At 42.8% G+C, this 17,708-nt stretch overlaps 1 protein-coding gene and 1 pseudogene across 2 annotated transcripts; one reads left to right on the forward strand and one right to left on the reverse strand.

The window, feature by feature from the left end:
• Positions 1–2,363: 2,363 nt before the first annotated feature.
• Positions 2,364–7,624, reverse strand: LOC310787519 (ER lumen protein-retaining receptor 2-like). The gene is made up of 5 exons (XM_083648956.1): positions 7,388–7,624; positions 5,691–5,791; positions 5,401–5,559; positions 4,971–5,223; positions 2,364–3,878 (listed from the first exon to the last, which is right to left on the reverse strand). The coding sequence occupies exons 1-5, from the start codon at positions 7,476–7,478 to the stop codon at positions 3,844–3,846; spliced, it is 639 nt and encodes a 212-aa protein (XP_083505082.1). The 5' UTR covers positions 7,479–7,624; the 3' UTR covers positions 2,364–3,843.
• Positions 7,625–9,026: 1,402 nt separating this feature from the next.
• Positions 9,027–12,107, forward strand: LOC310787944 (FACT complex subunit SPT16 pseudogene; annotated as a pseudogene). The gene has a single exon. The product of its transcript is annotated as an FACT complex subunit SPT16 pseudogene (transcript).
• The last annotated feature ends 5,601 nt before the right edge of the window (positions 12,108–17,708 follow it).

The raw sequence follows: 17,708 nt of genomic DNA on the forward strand, positions 1-17,708 counted from the left end.
GAATGTTATCATGTTTATTGCCTTTGTGAGTGACCATATCCCTCCCTCTCTCCCCATTTATTTTTGATATCCCAAGTCTACACCCCTCCTCTCACAGTCTGTGAATTGATTATGATGAGGTGGTGGTGATCATGAACATGCCACTTGTTGAATCCAGATCAGAGATACTTACCCCGCTAGCCGGGGGTCATAATGGGGTCCAGCATTCAACCCATTCAAGGACGGGGAAAGCTGGAGAGATGAGATGAGGAAACAAACAGGTCCGGTGCCGTGGAGCATTGACTGACTGACTGAGCTGGTGCCAAATCGGTGTTAATTGAATGAACGGTGGATGGCAGCATTACGCCTGCAAACATCTGATTTGCCACCGGAAAACCAAAGGAAGAAGAACAAGAGGAAGGAGGAGGGTGTGTTCATAGGTGTGTGTGCTATTATTTAGCTAAAACAAAAATGATAATTTATACTGCTGTTTGCGTGAATTAATCTGAGGTGAGTTGACTTAACGTTAATTATTAATATAGTTTTACCTCTGTGACTGTAGGTCACGGTGGTTAGTTTGGTTTTAAACCCATTTTGTTTACCTGCTACTACATGTCAACTTCCTAAACCATGGTCAGCAAGCAAAGCGAAACCGTTTGTTATTGGACTGACCTTTTTCCTAGTTGAAACTACTGTCACTTCCCAGTCAGGCTGACTGACTCGCTGTGAGACTGTTCATTCCTCTGTTTTCTCAGCCAGGCTAGGAGGAGTGTGAGAGATGTCCTCCAGCAGCGACGTGACTGAGGCTCGGCAGATCTGGGGAAGATGGACCACCCTAATGAACAGTCTGTACACAGACCCCAAGGTAACCCAATGCTAAACAAACATCTGCGTCTGGCAGAAGTTCAGTGTGTACACAGTGTACGCCTTACTACTTATCTGTTCAGTTCTCAAGATGCAATCTTTCTTTACTGTGGGTTTAGGAAATGGCTAGACCATGCCCTCTGGTGGTAAACTTGTACAACTGCATTCCCCCCCAGTTGGCTGACTACGACATGCGTTCTGTCACGTCTTTGACAGGTGCAACAACTGATGAATACTAGGCTTGGGCAATACCTCAGCAGCCAGCCATTCTTAGCACTGACGGTGTTGGTGTTCAGTACCATGGCTGCAGTGCCTGTTGGACTTTTCCTAGCTTTTGCACTCATGACCACTGCTGCCACTGCAGTAGGTTGTGTTTTCTTCGAGGGTAGGTTTCTGTCAAAATCAACGTTGTCTTGATATTCTAATGATACTAACACCTACACCTACTTGTGCACTTATTTCACAGAGGTTTGAAAGCATGGCCCCCAACCAACCAACCACCCCCTCTCTCTGCCTCCCCCCTTTTAGTTTTCCTGTTGTCTGTAGGAGGGGTGACGCTGCTGTGTGTGCTCTCCGGCCTGGTCCTCCTCTCCATCCTGATTTCCTCCATCCTTAGTGTTTGTTATATCACCACCTCCAACATCGTCAACTTCTACTACTCTCCACGGACAACAGTAATAATACACATTTATATTATGTACTTTGTATCACAAGTAACGGTTTATTATATCCATATATATACTGATCATTCTGTCCTATGTTGCCCCTTCAGTCTGACAGGGAATATAAAGTCTGTGGGAAGTCCAATGGCTGTGAAACTTCAAGATTGGTCAAGGAGATACAGTAGCTTAGCTGTCTGTATGGGATTGAGATTCAGACACTGGGACCCTGCAATTATCGGATGGATCCTCTGTGTCTGCTGGCTTCTCATGTACGTCAAAAGTTTAAGAATTATAACGAAAACAAATAAAAGACATTTCCTCAAACCAGTTCAGAAATGTTACATAAAGTGTCAGTACCTTTACCTAAGTACAGTGAGCATAAAATTCCATACAACAAAGCATGGTGTTTGAACTGCTATATCAATCAAATATATGGATGGCCTGTTACTTAAGTGGTTTCAGTCCAGAATGTAATCGGACGAAAGAATGTATTTGTGAATATGAGTAAAGTTGAATTTAATTATTCTGATACCAAATAGCTCTTGAAACTCAAGTGGCAAACATGGACATTGTTGAGCATTAACACAATGCAAATACCCCCCCCCCCCTCCATTTTATTGTTCAGTCTGAAAATCCCTTATACTTGCTGTGTACACTTTCACATATTTGATGCACTATTGTCACTCAGGTTATAAAAATGCACTACAAACTAACTTGTCTTTGCAATATTTTCAAAGAGCTCAATACTTGTTTGCACTTTTGAATAAATGTGAATGAACATGTTTCAGTCTTGATTGTAATCAATTCATCGCTTGTACTATTCCCATTTGTAGAAACTCAGCCAACAGGAGATGATTCTCATAAATTCTTTAATGGAGGTGATATCATGCAAAAAAAGAATTTTGACACAAAAAGTTGTAATAATCCTGTGGGAATGACGCAGAGCAGAGTGTAGAATTCTGTATGAAATTGACGAGAGGCCTTCTCTTTAAATGTAATAGAAATGCACCCATCGAAAACCACGATCAACACTATTGTCAAATATTTTTTGAGCAATATAACTGCACAATGTCAAATCCAATTAAGTGTTCACACTTCAGTGATATACTATTAAGAAATAATTAAATGTCACAACCTGCCAACATGTTGGGAGTATTCTCACATATTTAGTCATAGCCTTCTTGTCCCAGTATGGGAAGCATATCAATCAATCATTCATTCATTACTGCAGTATGACTCAACCTTTAGATTTCTGATAGGGATCATTATGGGAAGAAGTACTTACAACATTACATAATAGAGTGTATTTGTTACTGTGATGCAATAGCAATAAAGTATGATTGTGCTCCTCGGCTACATCCAAAAATAAAGGCATGTGGGGAAATCTATATTGCAGCTGTAGTACAGGTGAAAGCATTTCACGTACTTTTGTACAGTATGATGTACGAGGCAAAACAATGTAAAATGACAAGTAAACACATGAGTAGTCTCATTCCAAATGAGATTTCCACAATTTCAAGATAGATACTGACACCTACTCTTCACAAAATGACTGTTGGCATTAAGGTAAAGCATTTTACAGGTTAATATTAAAGTTGAAGTTATTAATTATCTTAAGACTTTTGCTTACAAATACTTGTGTTTTTGATATACGGACATGAGATTTTAGGTAGCAATATTTTTGTTTATAAAATGGAGATATATGTATGGGTGTGTTTGCTGGCATGAAACCCTTCATATGTAGGCAGGCGTCAAATAATGTTTCTAAGAGAGGTTACACATAATATATGCATAATATTACTGGCAACAAAACTTATGCAAACAAAAAAAGAGCCCTAAGCTAAGCTAAGCTATGCTTAAAAAAAAATACTGTCTGAGAGAAACTGGACATAAATCCTTATCAGGCACTCGGATACATTATTCTTTACCTCACTCTTTAATAAGACTGTACATTTGTGCATTTCATTACCAAGTTCAACAAGGTTCTTCTATTAGAGTCGACCATATTTATGACGTGTATAAAAAAAAAAAACACCTCACATAGAAAAAAAGAAGCCTTTTCTCCTATTTGAACAGCAATGAAAAAAAGGTTAAGGCGAGATGCTGAACACAGAAATCCAAAGGTTGAGTGTTGACCTGGGATGATCTTTGTTCAGCTCTGGAGCTTGTTGGCAATTACCAGTTCCATCCGTAGTCATGAAGAAGACTACAGTAGTGTTTTCCCCCCCCCTCCATTGGCTCTCTGTCTCAGGCATCCTTTGCTAGGTCAGCGGGATTCCATGATGTCATCTCCACGCGCCCTGAGTCTACTAGGAGTCGCCATCTCCTCCTGTAGTTCTTACGCTGGCAGGCTCAGCTTCTTTCCTTTCAACACTGAGGGTCAAGAGTTCATGTTTAAAAAAAACATTAACACTGCTAATAATAAGTAATAACTGTGCCAGTAGATGTGTGTGTTGCAATACCTTAGCCATATCTATTTTATGTAATGTAATGTCACATTGCACGGATACTCTAAAACCAAGTATTGGTATTACCATTTTCATTGCAAAACTATTAATGAAAAATATCTTTGAAGAGGACTTCCAAGTCTGAAAGGTCTGCACTTCTATACAGAAAGTGATGGGGGGGGTTTCCAGCAGGTGAATAGAAACCCATACACATAGCTGGCAATATATTATAGCATCAAAATCACACCGTATGTATTAGAAAACAATAACAATCCAAACAATATGAATATTTTTGTTTATGATATGATTGTACAGTATTGGGTGCTCTCTGACAGTTCCCACCTCTACTTATGTCTAATCCCAAATCTAACTCTGATATTTGTCAAATTTGGTGCTCACAGCAGCAGGTTGGTCATGATCAGATGGTCATTAAATTGTCAATTATGCATATTTGTTTAATGTACAGAATTATCTATGATCTTGCTCCGCCTCCTCCTCTGAAAGAGTTTGTTTCACTGTGCTCAGACATCAAACAAACAAGAGCCACCATCAACTGTGCAGTAAAACTGAGACGCACTGAATTTGGCCGATCAGCCTTTTCCATCAGAGCTAGGAACTCTACTCCTGGTAGTATCAGACAAAACCCCAACTTTACAAGTTTTAAACACCAACTGAAAAATCATGTCTGAAATCCTAACAATCATGTAATCATTAACACCCAATACCTAGCAATGCACCTTTTATTATCTTATTTTGTATGTGTTGTATGTTATGCTTTTATACTTTAATTGTATTATGTACATGCACGTGTATCAGATTTACATTGTGTTTTTTTCCTTGTACCCTCTAGGGACTGCAGATGAAATTGAGCTTCCTAGCAAATTCTGGGACAATTTGTGACTGTCCATTGTCCCTGTCAAATAAATTAAATAAATAAAATAAATAAATAAATTACCCTTCACTAATAGGCCTATAAGAGACCAAATGCCATAATGGATGATAGTAGCAGGGAACTCACCTTTGGTGACGTAAAGGTAGAAGAAGTCGCAGTAGAGGACAGTCTGGACCACACCGGCCACAATGGCAATCATGTCAAAGAAGCCCTCAAAGTAGAAACGCCAGATCCAGTTGAAGAGATAGAGGGCCCGATAGAGCCCCAGGCAGAACAGGTAGTGGGTGGTGATCGTCTCAGCCTCACCAGTCTTGCTGATCATGAAGAGCTGGGGTAAGATTGCCACCGACTCCAGGTAGATGGAGAATGTCCACAGGATCTGATGAGAAATGGTTACATTGCATGCAAAAGGTTATAACCATGTAAAGGGAATCCCTTGTTAGGATGGCTTTCCCTTTCGAAAGAAAAAACAAAAACAAACAAAAAAAAGACCCTAAATGATCATACTGGTTAGCTCTCATCAATTTAACAACTTGATACAGGAGGAAGAACAAACCTCTAGGAGAGAAAAGTCATGGTTGATGAGAACGGCAAGACCACCGACAGGAACAACCAGGAACTCCACTCTAAAGCTGTCATGGTTTCCATCATAGGTGGCCTTGAACTTCATGTAGATCAGGTAGACCGTGGCATATGCAGCACCGATGTAGATCACCTGTTACGACAGCACAGAACAGCTCGTCAGTCAAGTTATCAAGCTTAAATGTGGCACTTGGATGAAGAAGCCCATATATATCAGCATTAAGAGGTTGATTGGTCAGGGTTGAGCTGTGGACAGTGCCTTACCTTCATGGATGTGTTGTAGAAGGAGATGAAGGAGGTGAGGAGATCCAAGTAGCGAGTGGTGAACACTAAAGCAAACAGGATTTGGCTCTTTCCAGAGATACCTTGAAGAAAAATATCAAATTTCTGTTTTAGATCCAGGTGACAGTTCGGACGGTATGCAGATGAGTTTTTAGCCTGCGACCAAATCTCCCCAGGAGACGCTCTACAATCTACTGTACATCTTCACCAATTATTGTGTACCAATTAACTCCTCCTTCCTACTTGAAGAATAAGTGAAAGATACTTTGGGGATGACGTGCTGGATCCAGTGGATAAGGGCACCAACTCCAGAGATGTCTCCAAATGTCTCTTACTGAACCATGAATCATAATAACCTTTCCTTATTTAACAGTGACATCTAATGCAAACTGAATGAATATTTGTCTAAAGGTTAAACATTCAACAATGTCAGAAGCCAAGAACAAAACATTTTCCCGTGCTCTTAAAACTAAATTTGGATCAAATAAATATTCAAAATGCATGTAAGGACTGGTTTGCAATTCATGTACGCCCCCCCCCCCACCCCCCCCCACACACACACACACACACACACTTATTCTATGCAAGTTTTGACATCTGCAGGGATTGAACCATCTTGAACCCAGTCCACAATACAATAATCGACATGATGACCCAGTGACCCTGGTGGACTCTGATTTGGAGAGGAGGTGGGCGGCCAGAGCATCAATATGGATTTAACCCTGTCCCTCTGGAAACAGTGCATTTTCTTGGTTTTAAATGCTGCAGTACAGTAACGTGCTGTGATGTTTATGAACTTACCAGATTGTTAGCTTATTGTTACTGGCGATTATTTATCAAAAATCTCATTGTGTAAATATTTCGAGAAAGCACCAATATTGTCACAATCGAGGTATTTCTTAATTAGAGTTCAAGGTGTGAGTGTGTCTGTGTCTTACACCATGAGAACAAACTGCCAACAGAGACCACCTAGTTTGTTGCAAGTTCAGTTTCATTGTAACTCTATAAGTAGACACATTTGGAAAAGCCACAATACTCCATTGTTGTGATAAACTATTACAAAGGTGTTACAAAGTAGCAGGTTTGCTACTTCCGTAGCTCTTTATAGAACGCCACGTCAGAAGCCAGACCCAAAAATCGAGCGTGGGGATGGGAAAGACAGTGCCAACCAGAGAAACCATGTTATCATTTATTTATCAATATTATTATTTGCATTATCGTCCTGGTGCAGTCTTGTCACATACGTTGTGTAATGTGTAGCAGCCACCCACCTCACAAGATAGATAATCAACTCGTAGGTTAGCTAACAGTGCTAACATACACTAGCACTCGTTAGCTGCAGATTATGCTATGCTAAAACGAGTCAGAATCATTGGCTGTATTGTCAGAATTAACCAGTGACATTTATTTCGTTTCAGATGTTTTCCATATTTGCTGTGAATACTAGCGTATTTGCGTATGTGCGTTATTCGTACCAACAGTGCAGGCAGCAGTTTTTTTCCTCCATCGTCACACAGCCATTGAGGGCTATGGTTAGCTCAAATCATGAATGAATGGGAAACGCCAACATGTAACGTTAGCAAGTAGCCGTTAGCTCACGGTTTACTGGATAGGTAACGTTAGAGCCAATAATACATGTTTAGTAATCCACGTCGCGTATTCAACGTTATAGGACTCACCTGCACACGACCTCGTTTTCCATATTTTGAGCAACAGGATGATGATAGCAGCCAAATGAGAGAGGTCCCCTGTCAGTCTGAAGACGTTCATTGTTGCAAATGTAAATCAAATAACTATAGCAACCTAGATGCCCTTTATTCTGACAAAGATCGCCAACGATTCACACTTTTCCCTGCCTTGTAGGACTGCGTTTTCCGTGCAAATTATTCGCAAATCTAGCTGTGGAATGCATCAGATTGAAAATATGGCGAGAGTGCAAGTCGACGTGGAAGGGGGCGTGAGAAAACACAGAGAAGGAATTGGATTGGATTATCGTCGTAACTGACAGCGTGGGAGGAGGGGCTGAGGTTGAATATTTGAGCCGTCAGTGTGCACGCTGGAGGGCGGTGTGGGACTGGTTGAGAGTAGGTTGATAGAGAAACAGAGCAGCTATTAAAAATCTTAGTTAAAATTGGCTAAGTGGGCTCTGTGGTGGTCAGTGTTGGGGGTAACTCATTACAAAAGTAACATATTACATATATTACTTTTAACTTATTACTTATAGGATTTCAGTAATATTATACCAGTTACTTTGTCAAGTAACTCAAATTACAAATTGAGTTATTGTATTAAATCAAAGCACATATTTAAAAAAAAAGATACAATCATTTCCTAATCAAACCGTGTGTTTTTATGCAAATAACCACTATAGATGACAATAACAAAGGAAAATAATAAAATGTTGAAATGTTCAAGACGGTTGAATTTTTTTTTCAGGATGGTTCCGGGCGGCAATGTCATTCTGCTGCTGCTGTTGTTTTGGTAAAAGTAATGCAAAAGTAGTGTAACAAGTAACGAGTTACTCTACACAGAAAGTAATATTGTAAAGTAACTTATTACTTTCAAATCAAAGTAACTAGTAATATGTAGTATATTACATTTTGAAAGTAACTTGCCAAACACTGGTGGTGGTGTCATCACAATTTGTGAGCTGATTTTGGTCTCCAGCCGAGACCAAAACATTGATGGTGTCATTAGTCCTACATCAATTACATCATTAGAACTGCCTTGAGGGACTAACACACATGCTGTCTTGCATAGAACTGGCATAATAGAAACAAGATTAGGCAAAACCACCACGTCTTGTTTCTTCATCATTTTCCCTTCACTAACCACTCACAGACAGACTTGATATCCCAACGCTAAACGAAAATAAGGGAAGGACAAGGACTATTATAAAATAAGAGAATAAGTGAGAGTAAATTGTCAAACCCCTATACAAACAATAGCTTAAATCCCCCCGTGTAATTGTGTAATCCTACTACTGTACTATAATTTTGGCAGTCTTGTCTGCTTGTCTTTCTATATGTCCGTCCGGTCATGCCGTTGCTCCGATGCCTCCAAAATTTCCGGAAACACTATTCAGGGGGTCTGGCACGAGTTTGGTGTGACAAAACAAATCAAAAGGCAGTGTGTGGAGTCTAATAACGGCGTGGCCACTAGGGCCCGATGACATAATCACAGATGAAATCACAATTGCACGAGTGACATCACTGATAACATCATCACTGATGACATCATGTAGTTAGAAATGTCACTCACCCGGCCTGCTGACTGACTGTGAAGCCGTGATCTGCAGTTTGAAGCAGACAACTTGCTATGGCAGTATACTTGGACAAGGAATCATACTACCGCCGGATAAAGCGATTATACGGCAACTGGAAGAAAGCAGAGGATGAGTTCGGCAATGTGGATGCCATTGTGGTGTCTGTTGGAGTCGATGAGGAAATCATGTATGCCAAATCTAAAGCTTTACAGACCTGGCTATTTGGCTACGAGTTGACAGACACCATCATGGTGTTCTGCGAGACCAAGATCATCTTCCTAGCCACCAAGAAGAAGGTGGAGTTCCTCAAACAGGTGGCCTTCACCAAAGGAAACGAGAATGACAACGGCATCCCGCCCATCACCCTGCTCACCAGAGAAAAGAATGAAAGCAACAAGACCAACTTCAACAAGATGATTGATGCCATCAGAGGCAGCAAAGAGGGGGAAACAGTGGGAGTGTTCAGCAAGGATGAGTTCCCTGGGGAGTACATGAAGAGCTGGTATGACACCATCAACGCCGAGGGGCTAAACAAGGTGGACATCAGTGCGGTGGTCGCCTACATGATGGCGGTGAAGGAAGACGGGGAGCTGGCACTGATGAAGAAGGCAGCGGCTGTCACCAGCGAGGTCTACTCCAAGTTCTTCAAGGAGCGAGTCATGGAGATTGTGGACGCAGACGAGAAAGTGCGCCACAGTAAGCTGGCAGAGTCAGTGGAGAATGCAATAGAGGAGAAGAAGTACCTGGGTGGTGCCGACCCATCCACGGTGGAGATGTGTTACCCCCCCATCATCCAGAGCGGGGGGAACTACAATCTCAAGTTCAGCGTCGTCAGTGATAAGAACCACATGGACTTTGGTGCTATCACGTGTGCCATGGGAGTCCGCTACAAGTCCTACTGCTCCAACCTGGTCCGCACGCTGATGGTTGACCCGCCACAGGAGATGCAGGACAACTACAACTTCCTGCTGCAGATAGCAGAGGAGCTGCTCAAAGAGCTCAAACACGGAGTAAAGATCTGTGAAGCCTACAATGCTGTAATGGTATACGTGAAGAAGGAGAAGCCAGACCTTGCAGCCAAACTCACCAAGAATCTTGGTTTTGCCATGGGAATTGAGTTCAAAGAAGGCTCATTGGTTTTGAACAGCAAAAACCAATACATATTGAAAAAAGGCATGGTGTTGAGTATCAATCTGGGTTTTGAGGACCTGATGAACAAAGAGGGGAAGAAAGAGGAGCAGAAAAAATATGCCCTGTTCATCGGAGACACCATACAGATCAATGAGGTGGAAGCTGCTACAATACTCACACCAGTTAAGAAGCAGATCAAGAATGTGGGAATATTCCTGAAGAATGATGAGGATGAGGATGAAGAGGAAGATGGAGATGATGTTGAGGAGCTACTGGGTAAGGGAGCGCGTGGTGCTCTGCTGGCAGACAGAACCAGGAATGAGATGACAGCGGATCAAAAGAGGCGGGCTCATCAAAAGGAGCTGGCCAATCATGTGAACGAAGACGCCAAGCGCCGTCTGACAGAGCAGAAAGGAGGGCAGCAGATCCAGAAGGCCAGAAAATCCAACATCTCCTATAAGAACATTTCGCAAATGCCCAGAGAAAAAGATATCAGGGACATGAAGATCTTCATCGACAAGAAGTACGAGACCGTCGTAATGCCCGTCTTTGGCATTGCCACACCTTTCCACATCGCCACCATCAAGAACATCAGTATGTCTGTAGAGGGAGATTACACCTACCTGAGGATCAACTTCTACATCCCCAGCAGCTCGCTGGGATGCCACGAGGGAAACCCCACCTTCATCAAAGAAATCACGTACCGGGCGTCGAACCTGAAGGCCTCCGGCAACCCGTTGGTACCCTCCACCAACCTGAAGAATGCCTTCCGCATCATCAAGGAGGTACAGAAGTGCTACAAGATGCGCCAGGCGGAGGAGGAGGAGAAGCAGGGCATCATGAAACAAGACTCGCTGGTCATCAACCTCAACCGCAGCAACCTCAAGCTCAAAGACCTCTACAGCAGACCCAACATCATCGCCCAGAAGAGGATGCAGGGCTCGTTGGAGGCACACACCAATGGGTTCCGCTTCATGTTGGTCTGCGGTGACAAAGTGGACATTCTCTACAACAACATCAAACACGCCATCTTCCAGCCGTGCGACGGAGAGATGATTATCGTACTGCACTTCCACCTCAAGAACGCAATCATGTTCGGTAAGAAGCGGCACACGGACATCCAGTTCTACACGGAGATCGGGGAGATCACCATGGACTTGGGCAAGCATCAACACATGTATGACCGCGACGACCTGTACGCCGAGCAGATGGAGCGAGAGATGAGGCACAAGCTCAAGTCTGCCTTCAAGAACTTCATTGAGAAGGTGGAGATGCTGACTAAAGAGGAGATGGAGTTCGAGGTCCCCTTCAGAGAGCTGGGGTTCTATGGCGCCCCCTACAGGAGTACCTGCTTCCTACAACCCACATCCAGTTCCCTTGTCAATGTTACTGAATGGCCGCCATTTGTGGTGACTCTGGATAAGGTGGAGCTGGTCCACTTTGAGCGTGTGCAGTTCCACCTGAAGAACTTTGATGTGGTCATCATCTACAAAGACTACAACAAGAAGGTCACCATGATCAACGCTGTGTCCGTCAACTCGCTCGACCCCATCAAAGAGTGGCTAAATTCGTGTGACATCAAATACACAGAGGGAGTCCAGGCTCTTAACTGGACCAAGATCATGAAGACCATTGTTGACGATCCAGAGGGCTTCTTCGAGTTGGGGGGCTGGTCCTTCTTGGAACCGGAGAGTGAAGGAGAGGGTGCAGAGGGGGACTCGGAGTCCGAAATGGAGGATGAGACATTCAACCCCTCTGCATACGAGGAGGAAGAGGAAGAAGACAGTGACGAAGACTATGATTCGGAGACAGAGGACTCTGACTACAGTGCCTCGCTGATGGGCAGCGAGGAGGAGAGCGGCAAAGACTGGGATGAGTTGGAGGAAGAGGCCAGGAAAGCCGACAGAATGATTCACTATGTGGAACCAGAAGAAACCAGCAAGAACAGGAAGAGGAAGGTCGGACCACAAGCCCCCACGTCCAGCAAGAAGAAACGGCACTGAATCTTTCTCTCTCACACACACACACACACACACACACACACACAGCCAAAACCTAGTTGACCTGACCCTTTATACCTCAACCTGGCTCTTTTCACTCATGTTCCTCACTCAAACAACATGTGCAGATAATATAGACATACCAGCAAAACATTAAGACACAAAACTTCAGTTTCCTTTTCCCTCTTTATTCCTCCTGTTTATTTTCACCATCCTTCTAGGGTTGTACGAGTCTGCGTGCAGATGTGTTTAAATGGGTTTTTAATGCAAACTTTGTTTATTTTCTGTTGAAAGATGAGTTTCTTAACTAATGGGTAGTTAAAAAAAGAAAAAAGACAACATAAGGGGATATCTATCTTTTATCTATACATACATACATACAGTATACAGTATATATTTGGCAATGTGGGCAATGTTTGTTCTGTTAAAAAATGTGTCCCCTCATCAGTGATGTCACAATGCTGATGTCATCAGAGATGTCATAAGTCACTGATGATGTCATCAGTGATCTCATAAGACACTGATGATGTCATTAGTGTTGTCATAAGAGTGATGGATGTAAACTTAAGGTGCACAGACACACATACCCACGCGCATCTAAACTTAAGGGCAATAACATACACCCGCATGGGCCAATAGAGCAGGCGAGGCCATGCAGCAGCTGAGCTGTGGCTGCGTATGTGTGCTGCAGGGCAGGCGGGCGAGCCTAGCAATCGAGCACGCGTAGCATGCGAGATGGCGTTAAACATAACTAAATGAACATCATCACTGATTACATCATCACCGATGACATCAAAATTGCTCGAGTGACATCACTGGTGACATCATCACTTACGACACAATCGCACGAGTGACCACTGATGACATAATCACTGATTACCTATCCACACACCCCTGCTCCAGGACTACAAAACCCACAACCCCCGCTTCAGGACTACACTACCCACACAAACCTGCTCCCGGACTACACCACCCACAATCATCACTGATAATGTCACTCACAATGATGACATCTTCAGTGATGGCATAAATCCTTCACTGCCCGAAAGGCAGTTTGCCTTCTGGCAAGGAAGGATTTAAGACATCACTGATGATGTCATAGACATTGGGACATCATCAGTTATCCTTCGCTGCAGAGGCTATAAGTAGGACCGGTAGAGTTTGTGTAAATGCATTAATGTTAATGGCAGAGCGCGCATTCGACAACGCAGCTTGGGTGCCATTAGACCCCCCACCGTCTGCAGGTGACTGGGCAAGGGCCCCAGCAACTCCACCATACGCAGACCCCATCGACCTGTGGTTCAGGGGTCCTCCGCCAGACGAGATTGGAGACTATGGGTACTTGCTACTACTCGAGTTACTCGAGGAACTCGATCAACTATAGCTGGCCCATCACTGATATCAATGAATGATAAAACAGATGAATCACCGATGACGTCACTCACTGATGACATCACTGATGACAGAAGTGCTGGTGACACACCATTGCTCGAGTGCTCACTGATGATGACATCACTCACTGAGTGACGTTACACAAATATATCTCTTGACATGTCAATATCATGAGTGTCTGTCATAAATCACTGATAATGTAATTTAGTCACTGACAGTATGCATAAGACATCATCACCGAGTGACATCTCTGATGACATCACTTTGTCACTGACGTGTGTTGGACTTTTGGAAGAATTATAATTAATGAATGAATAACTATTACTGTAGCAGCCCTACTCCGATCAGCCTCAAGTTGTTGAGTTGGGCAGCGACGTTGGAACTTATTTTTTTTCCTCAAAATATTCCACCATATCTCCCAGGTGTATTTTTCCTGGAACAAGACCATCCGGTGGAACGAGGGGCTTGGAACACCACCAGCAACTGCAGATTGGGTCCTCGCCACTAGCGGTGGCCTACCGAGAGACTGGAAGCAGTAATGAAGATCTGATCACCGGCAGGTATTGTTAGATGAAGACATTCCTTGGCTGTATCATGTTCTCATCTCACACTGATTTGGAACGTGTGGGCTGGCAGCGTCTCAACCCTGCCTTTATACAAGGTGTTGGCGAGCGGGCTCATCCAATTGGCTGACGTGCATGCAAATGTCAGTGCATGGATCCCCTCCTGGAATGGATTAGGAAGATTTTTTTTACTATAAATTTGCCAGTGTGGACACTGTTCTCTGTTTAAATGTTTTTTGCCAGCCACAATCACCACATTGGTGATTGCCCTAATTACCTACTGATGTGATGTCATCAGTGATGTCATCACTGATGATGTCATCACATAATTTGCCGGCACAAATTTGAAACAGAACAGACAGAGAACAGAAATCAGAGTCCACACTGGCAAATTTATTGATGATGATGATGATCACATAATTTTTGTGCTGGCCACAATCACCACATAGGTAATTGCCCTAATTACCTAATGATGAGATGTCAGCAGTGAAGTCATCAGTGATGATGTCATCATCAGTGATAATGTCATCATCAGTGATGATGTCACATAGGTGTCATCAGTGCGGCCACAATCACCACATAGGTGATTGCCACAATTACCTAATGATGTGATGTCATCAGCGATGATGTCATCATCAGTGATGATGTTATCATCAGTGATGATGTCATCACATAGCTGATACCCCTAATTACATAATGTGATGTTATCAGTGCGGCCACAATCACCACACAGGTGATTGCCCTAATTACCTAATGATGTGATGTCATCAGTGATGATGTCATCATCAGTGATGATGTCATCACATAGGTGATTTCCCTATGATACATAATGATGTAATGTCATCAGTGACCATGTCATCAGTCATGATGTCATCAGTGATGTTGTTCTTCCTGGGTGACGCTAGTGTCCTCTAGTAAGAGAGTGGCGTCAGCGGAGGACCAAAATGCGAGACTCATTAGCCAATGAACAGCCAGGAATGGGTCTCGCGCTACTTTTGCATGCGAAAATAAAGCCGATAATGTACAATTTGATTCATTTCAAGGGATGAAAAACCCTTTCAAAGTACAACACTGTCTATTTTGTTGCAACTCGACAGTGCTGCTTTTTTTACTCAAGAGTTCCACTTTCTACTTCCTGGAAAAAAACTTGAGATACTTAGTAGTACTTTAATAGTAGTTTTAACTCATTGAGTGCCAGCCACTTTTGGAGAACGGACGCTCCCAGTGCCAGTTTTCAGAGCGTTTTCAGTGATTTCTCGAGGCCCACAGAATATTGTGTGATATTACTATGTAAACACCGAACACGCACAAAGAACGAGCTGGCGCTATTGTATCATCAGCAAAAAAAAGTTTATTGATACCATTTTCCGTTCTTTAGTTATGAGCCGGTCGTTTTGAGCAAATACAGGCGTTTCAAATTATTAGCTGAGATATTCCGCCTTTTGTGAAATGAAGCATTTCAAGCACATTCACTGAGTCTGAAGATAATATTTTCTGATGTAGTGACGTGGTGTAGTTGTGTGATGCCCTGCGTGACCCCTCCCCCCCTCCCCCTAGTCTAAAACGCTTGCTTTGGCAACATGCACAGTGTTACATCATGCCAAAAATTACGCCATTTGAATTGAACTGAAATAGGAAGTACGTGTTCGGGAAGTGCATCATATCTACTTCCCAGCTTTGAACAGTTAAAAGCCTTTTACGCAAGGAGTCATCAGATCATTCACACTCAAGCTACAGAAATGCGCTGGTCATTTTGGCTTTGTCTCTCAATCAGCTACCTCCAAATCATAGGTAAGATGGCTATCCTAGTGTACAGTATGTACAGTACATAGTTCACATTGTGCTTTGAGGTGATGTCATTCTTATTGAGCATTACTTTATACTTGAGAAGCGATCATGTACTTTAACCTACATTTAGCATGTTACAAGTAGGGAGTGAGCAACTCAACTTCTGCTCAGATTGTTGAGCAATTGTGTTCCTTTGTGTTAGAGTGTTACAGTCACGTAACCATTTGCACCATGCAAAACTGTTAGGCGACTGTACGTTAATGACATGTATGTTTGTTGCTAACTGCAGGTAGCATGGGGGCGAACACAGTGGATTGCTCCCCCTTACAGCCACAGAAGGAGATTTGGACGAAAAGAGGGGAATCTGCTTCTCTGCCTTGTACCTTCAGTTCAAACTGTCAAGCTGACATTCAGTGGTTTGCTTTCAAAGAAACAGTCCATCACCAAGTGGACCTGAGCCCTCCTAAGTACAGTCTGGAAGGAGCATCTTTACATATCAAGTGGCTTAATGTCAATGACAGCGGGGTCTACTACTGTGCTGTAGTATCCAGTGGAACAACTGCTTCAGGCGCACAGAGGATAGGGTCGACAGGCACTACTCTCGTAGTGATGGGTAAGTCTCCTGACTGGCATGCAAAAACCTCAGGTTTCAAGGTCAAGGTCAGACCGGTCAGACACAGCATTTCGGAATAATTAAGATGAATTGAAAAAACGGTTTTACAGCTTTTCCTCTGTGCTTTCAGAAGGAAAGCAAGCAGTGTGGCCCACTCTTATGTGGACACTGTTTGTCCTCGTGGCTATCTACAGTCTGGCAGTAATAGTACTCGTCATTCTTAAGAAGGTAAATTACTTTTCAGTTACAGTTACAGCAGTGGTTCCCAACCTTGGGGTCGCCACTGCGACCTGGCCTGGAATTCAAATGGGGGCAGAATTCTGAGGGAAAAAGTCAGCAGACTGTTACATGTGATGTCATTAGTGTGTTACATGTGACATCATTACCGATGTACCAAAATTTGAATGTCTGGGATCCGTAGATTTGTGTGATGTCAAAGTGGAGTCACAAGTCAAAAAAGGTTGGGAACCCCTGAGTTTCGATGTTGAAAGTATTTGACAAGATCTGCCATTGGACTACACATTTAAACAAGCCAGCATTTGAAATGTTAGATGATTGAAACACTAACAATGTATTACCATTTGAAATCTCTATGTTACAGAATGGCCACAACATACACATTTGCAGAGGAACTCACAAGGTTGGTGATAGTTTAATTTGTTCATGTGGCAACTCTGGAACTTTCTGTTTACAAAATGTTGGAAAGCCCATAGAGGCAAAATGAGGAAGAGAAGTTGGAGAAAGAAAAAGAAAAAAAGAAAGAAAAAAGTTTGAACTATCTATGCCACAAATCACAAAGCAATAATAGTTTCCTTCCTGTTTCATAATTCTTTGAAAATGAAATGCAAAGTAGAGAAACATTTCAAAACATCTGATAACTACTTTCTCCTTTACTCACAGAGAAACTCAACAAAACGAATGCAATTCCATGCCGTGGTGCAAGAATTATATGGCAGAAGGAAGTTGAGGAGCAGCACACAAAAAGCTAGCAGAGACCCTTCTCAAAATAAGGTAAATGACAGTACAAATGATCTTACTGCAGCATGTCGTGGCTATAGATTCAGTTAACAGAGGCTGGTTAACGTTATAGTGTTCTAGGGTTAAGTGAGAAATGTCTGTATAGTCTGTGTAACAATGTACATAAAGTTCCACTATCACATTCAGTCATCTTGTTGCAGGCTACCAGCACTCCATCCAACCTTTCAACTGATGATGACATCTACCAAAATCTGTAACCGTCAATCAGGA

The sequence above is a fragment of the Poromitra crassiceps genome (genome assembly GCF_964638095.1).
Source record: "Poromitra crassiceps genome assembly, chromosome: 13".
Classification (NCBI taxonomy): domain Eukaryota; kingdom Metazoa; phylum Chordata; class Actinopteri; order Beryciformes; family Melamphaidae; genus Poromitra; species Poromitra crassiceps.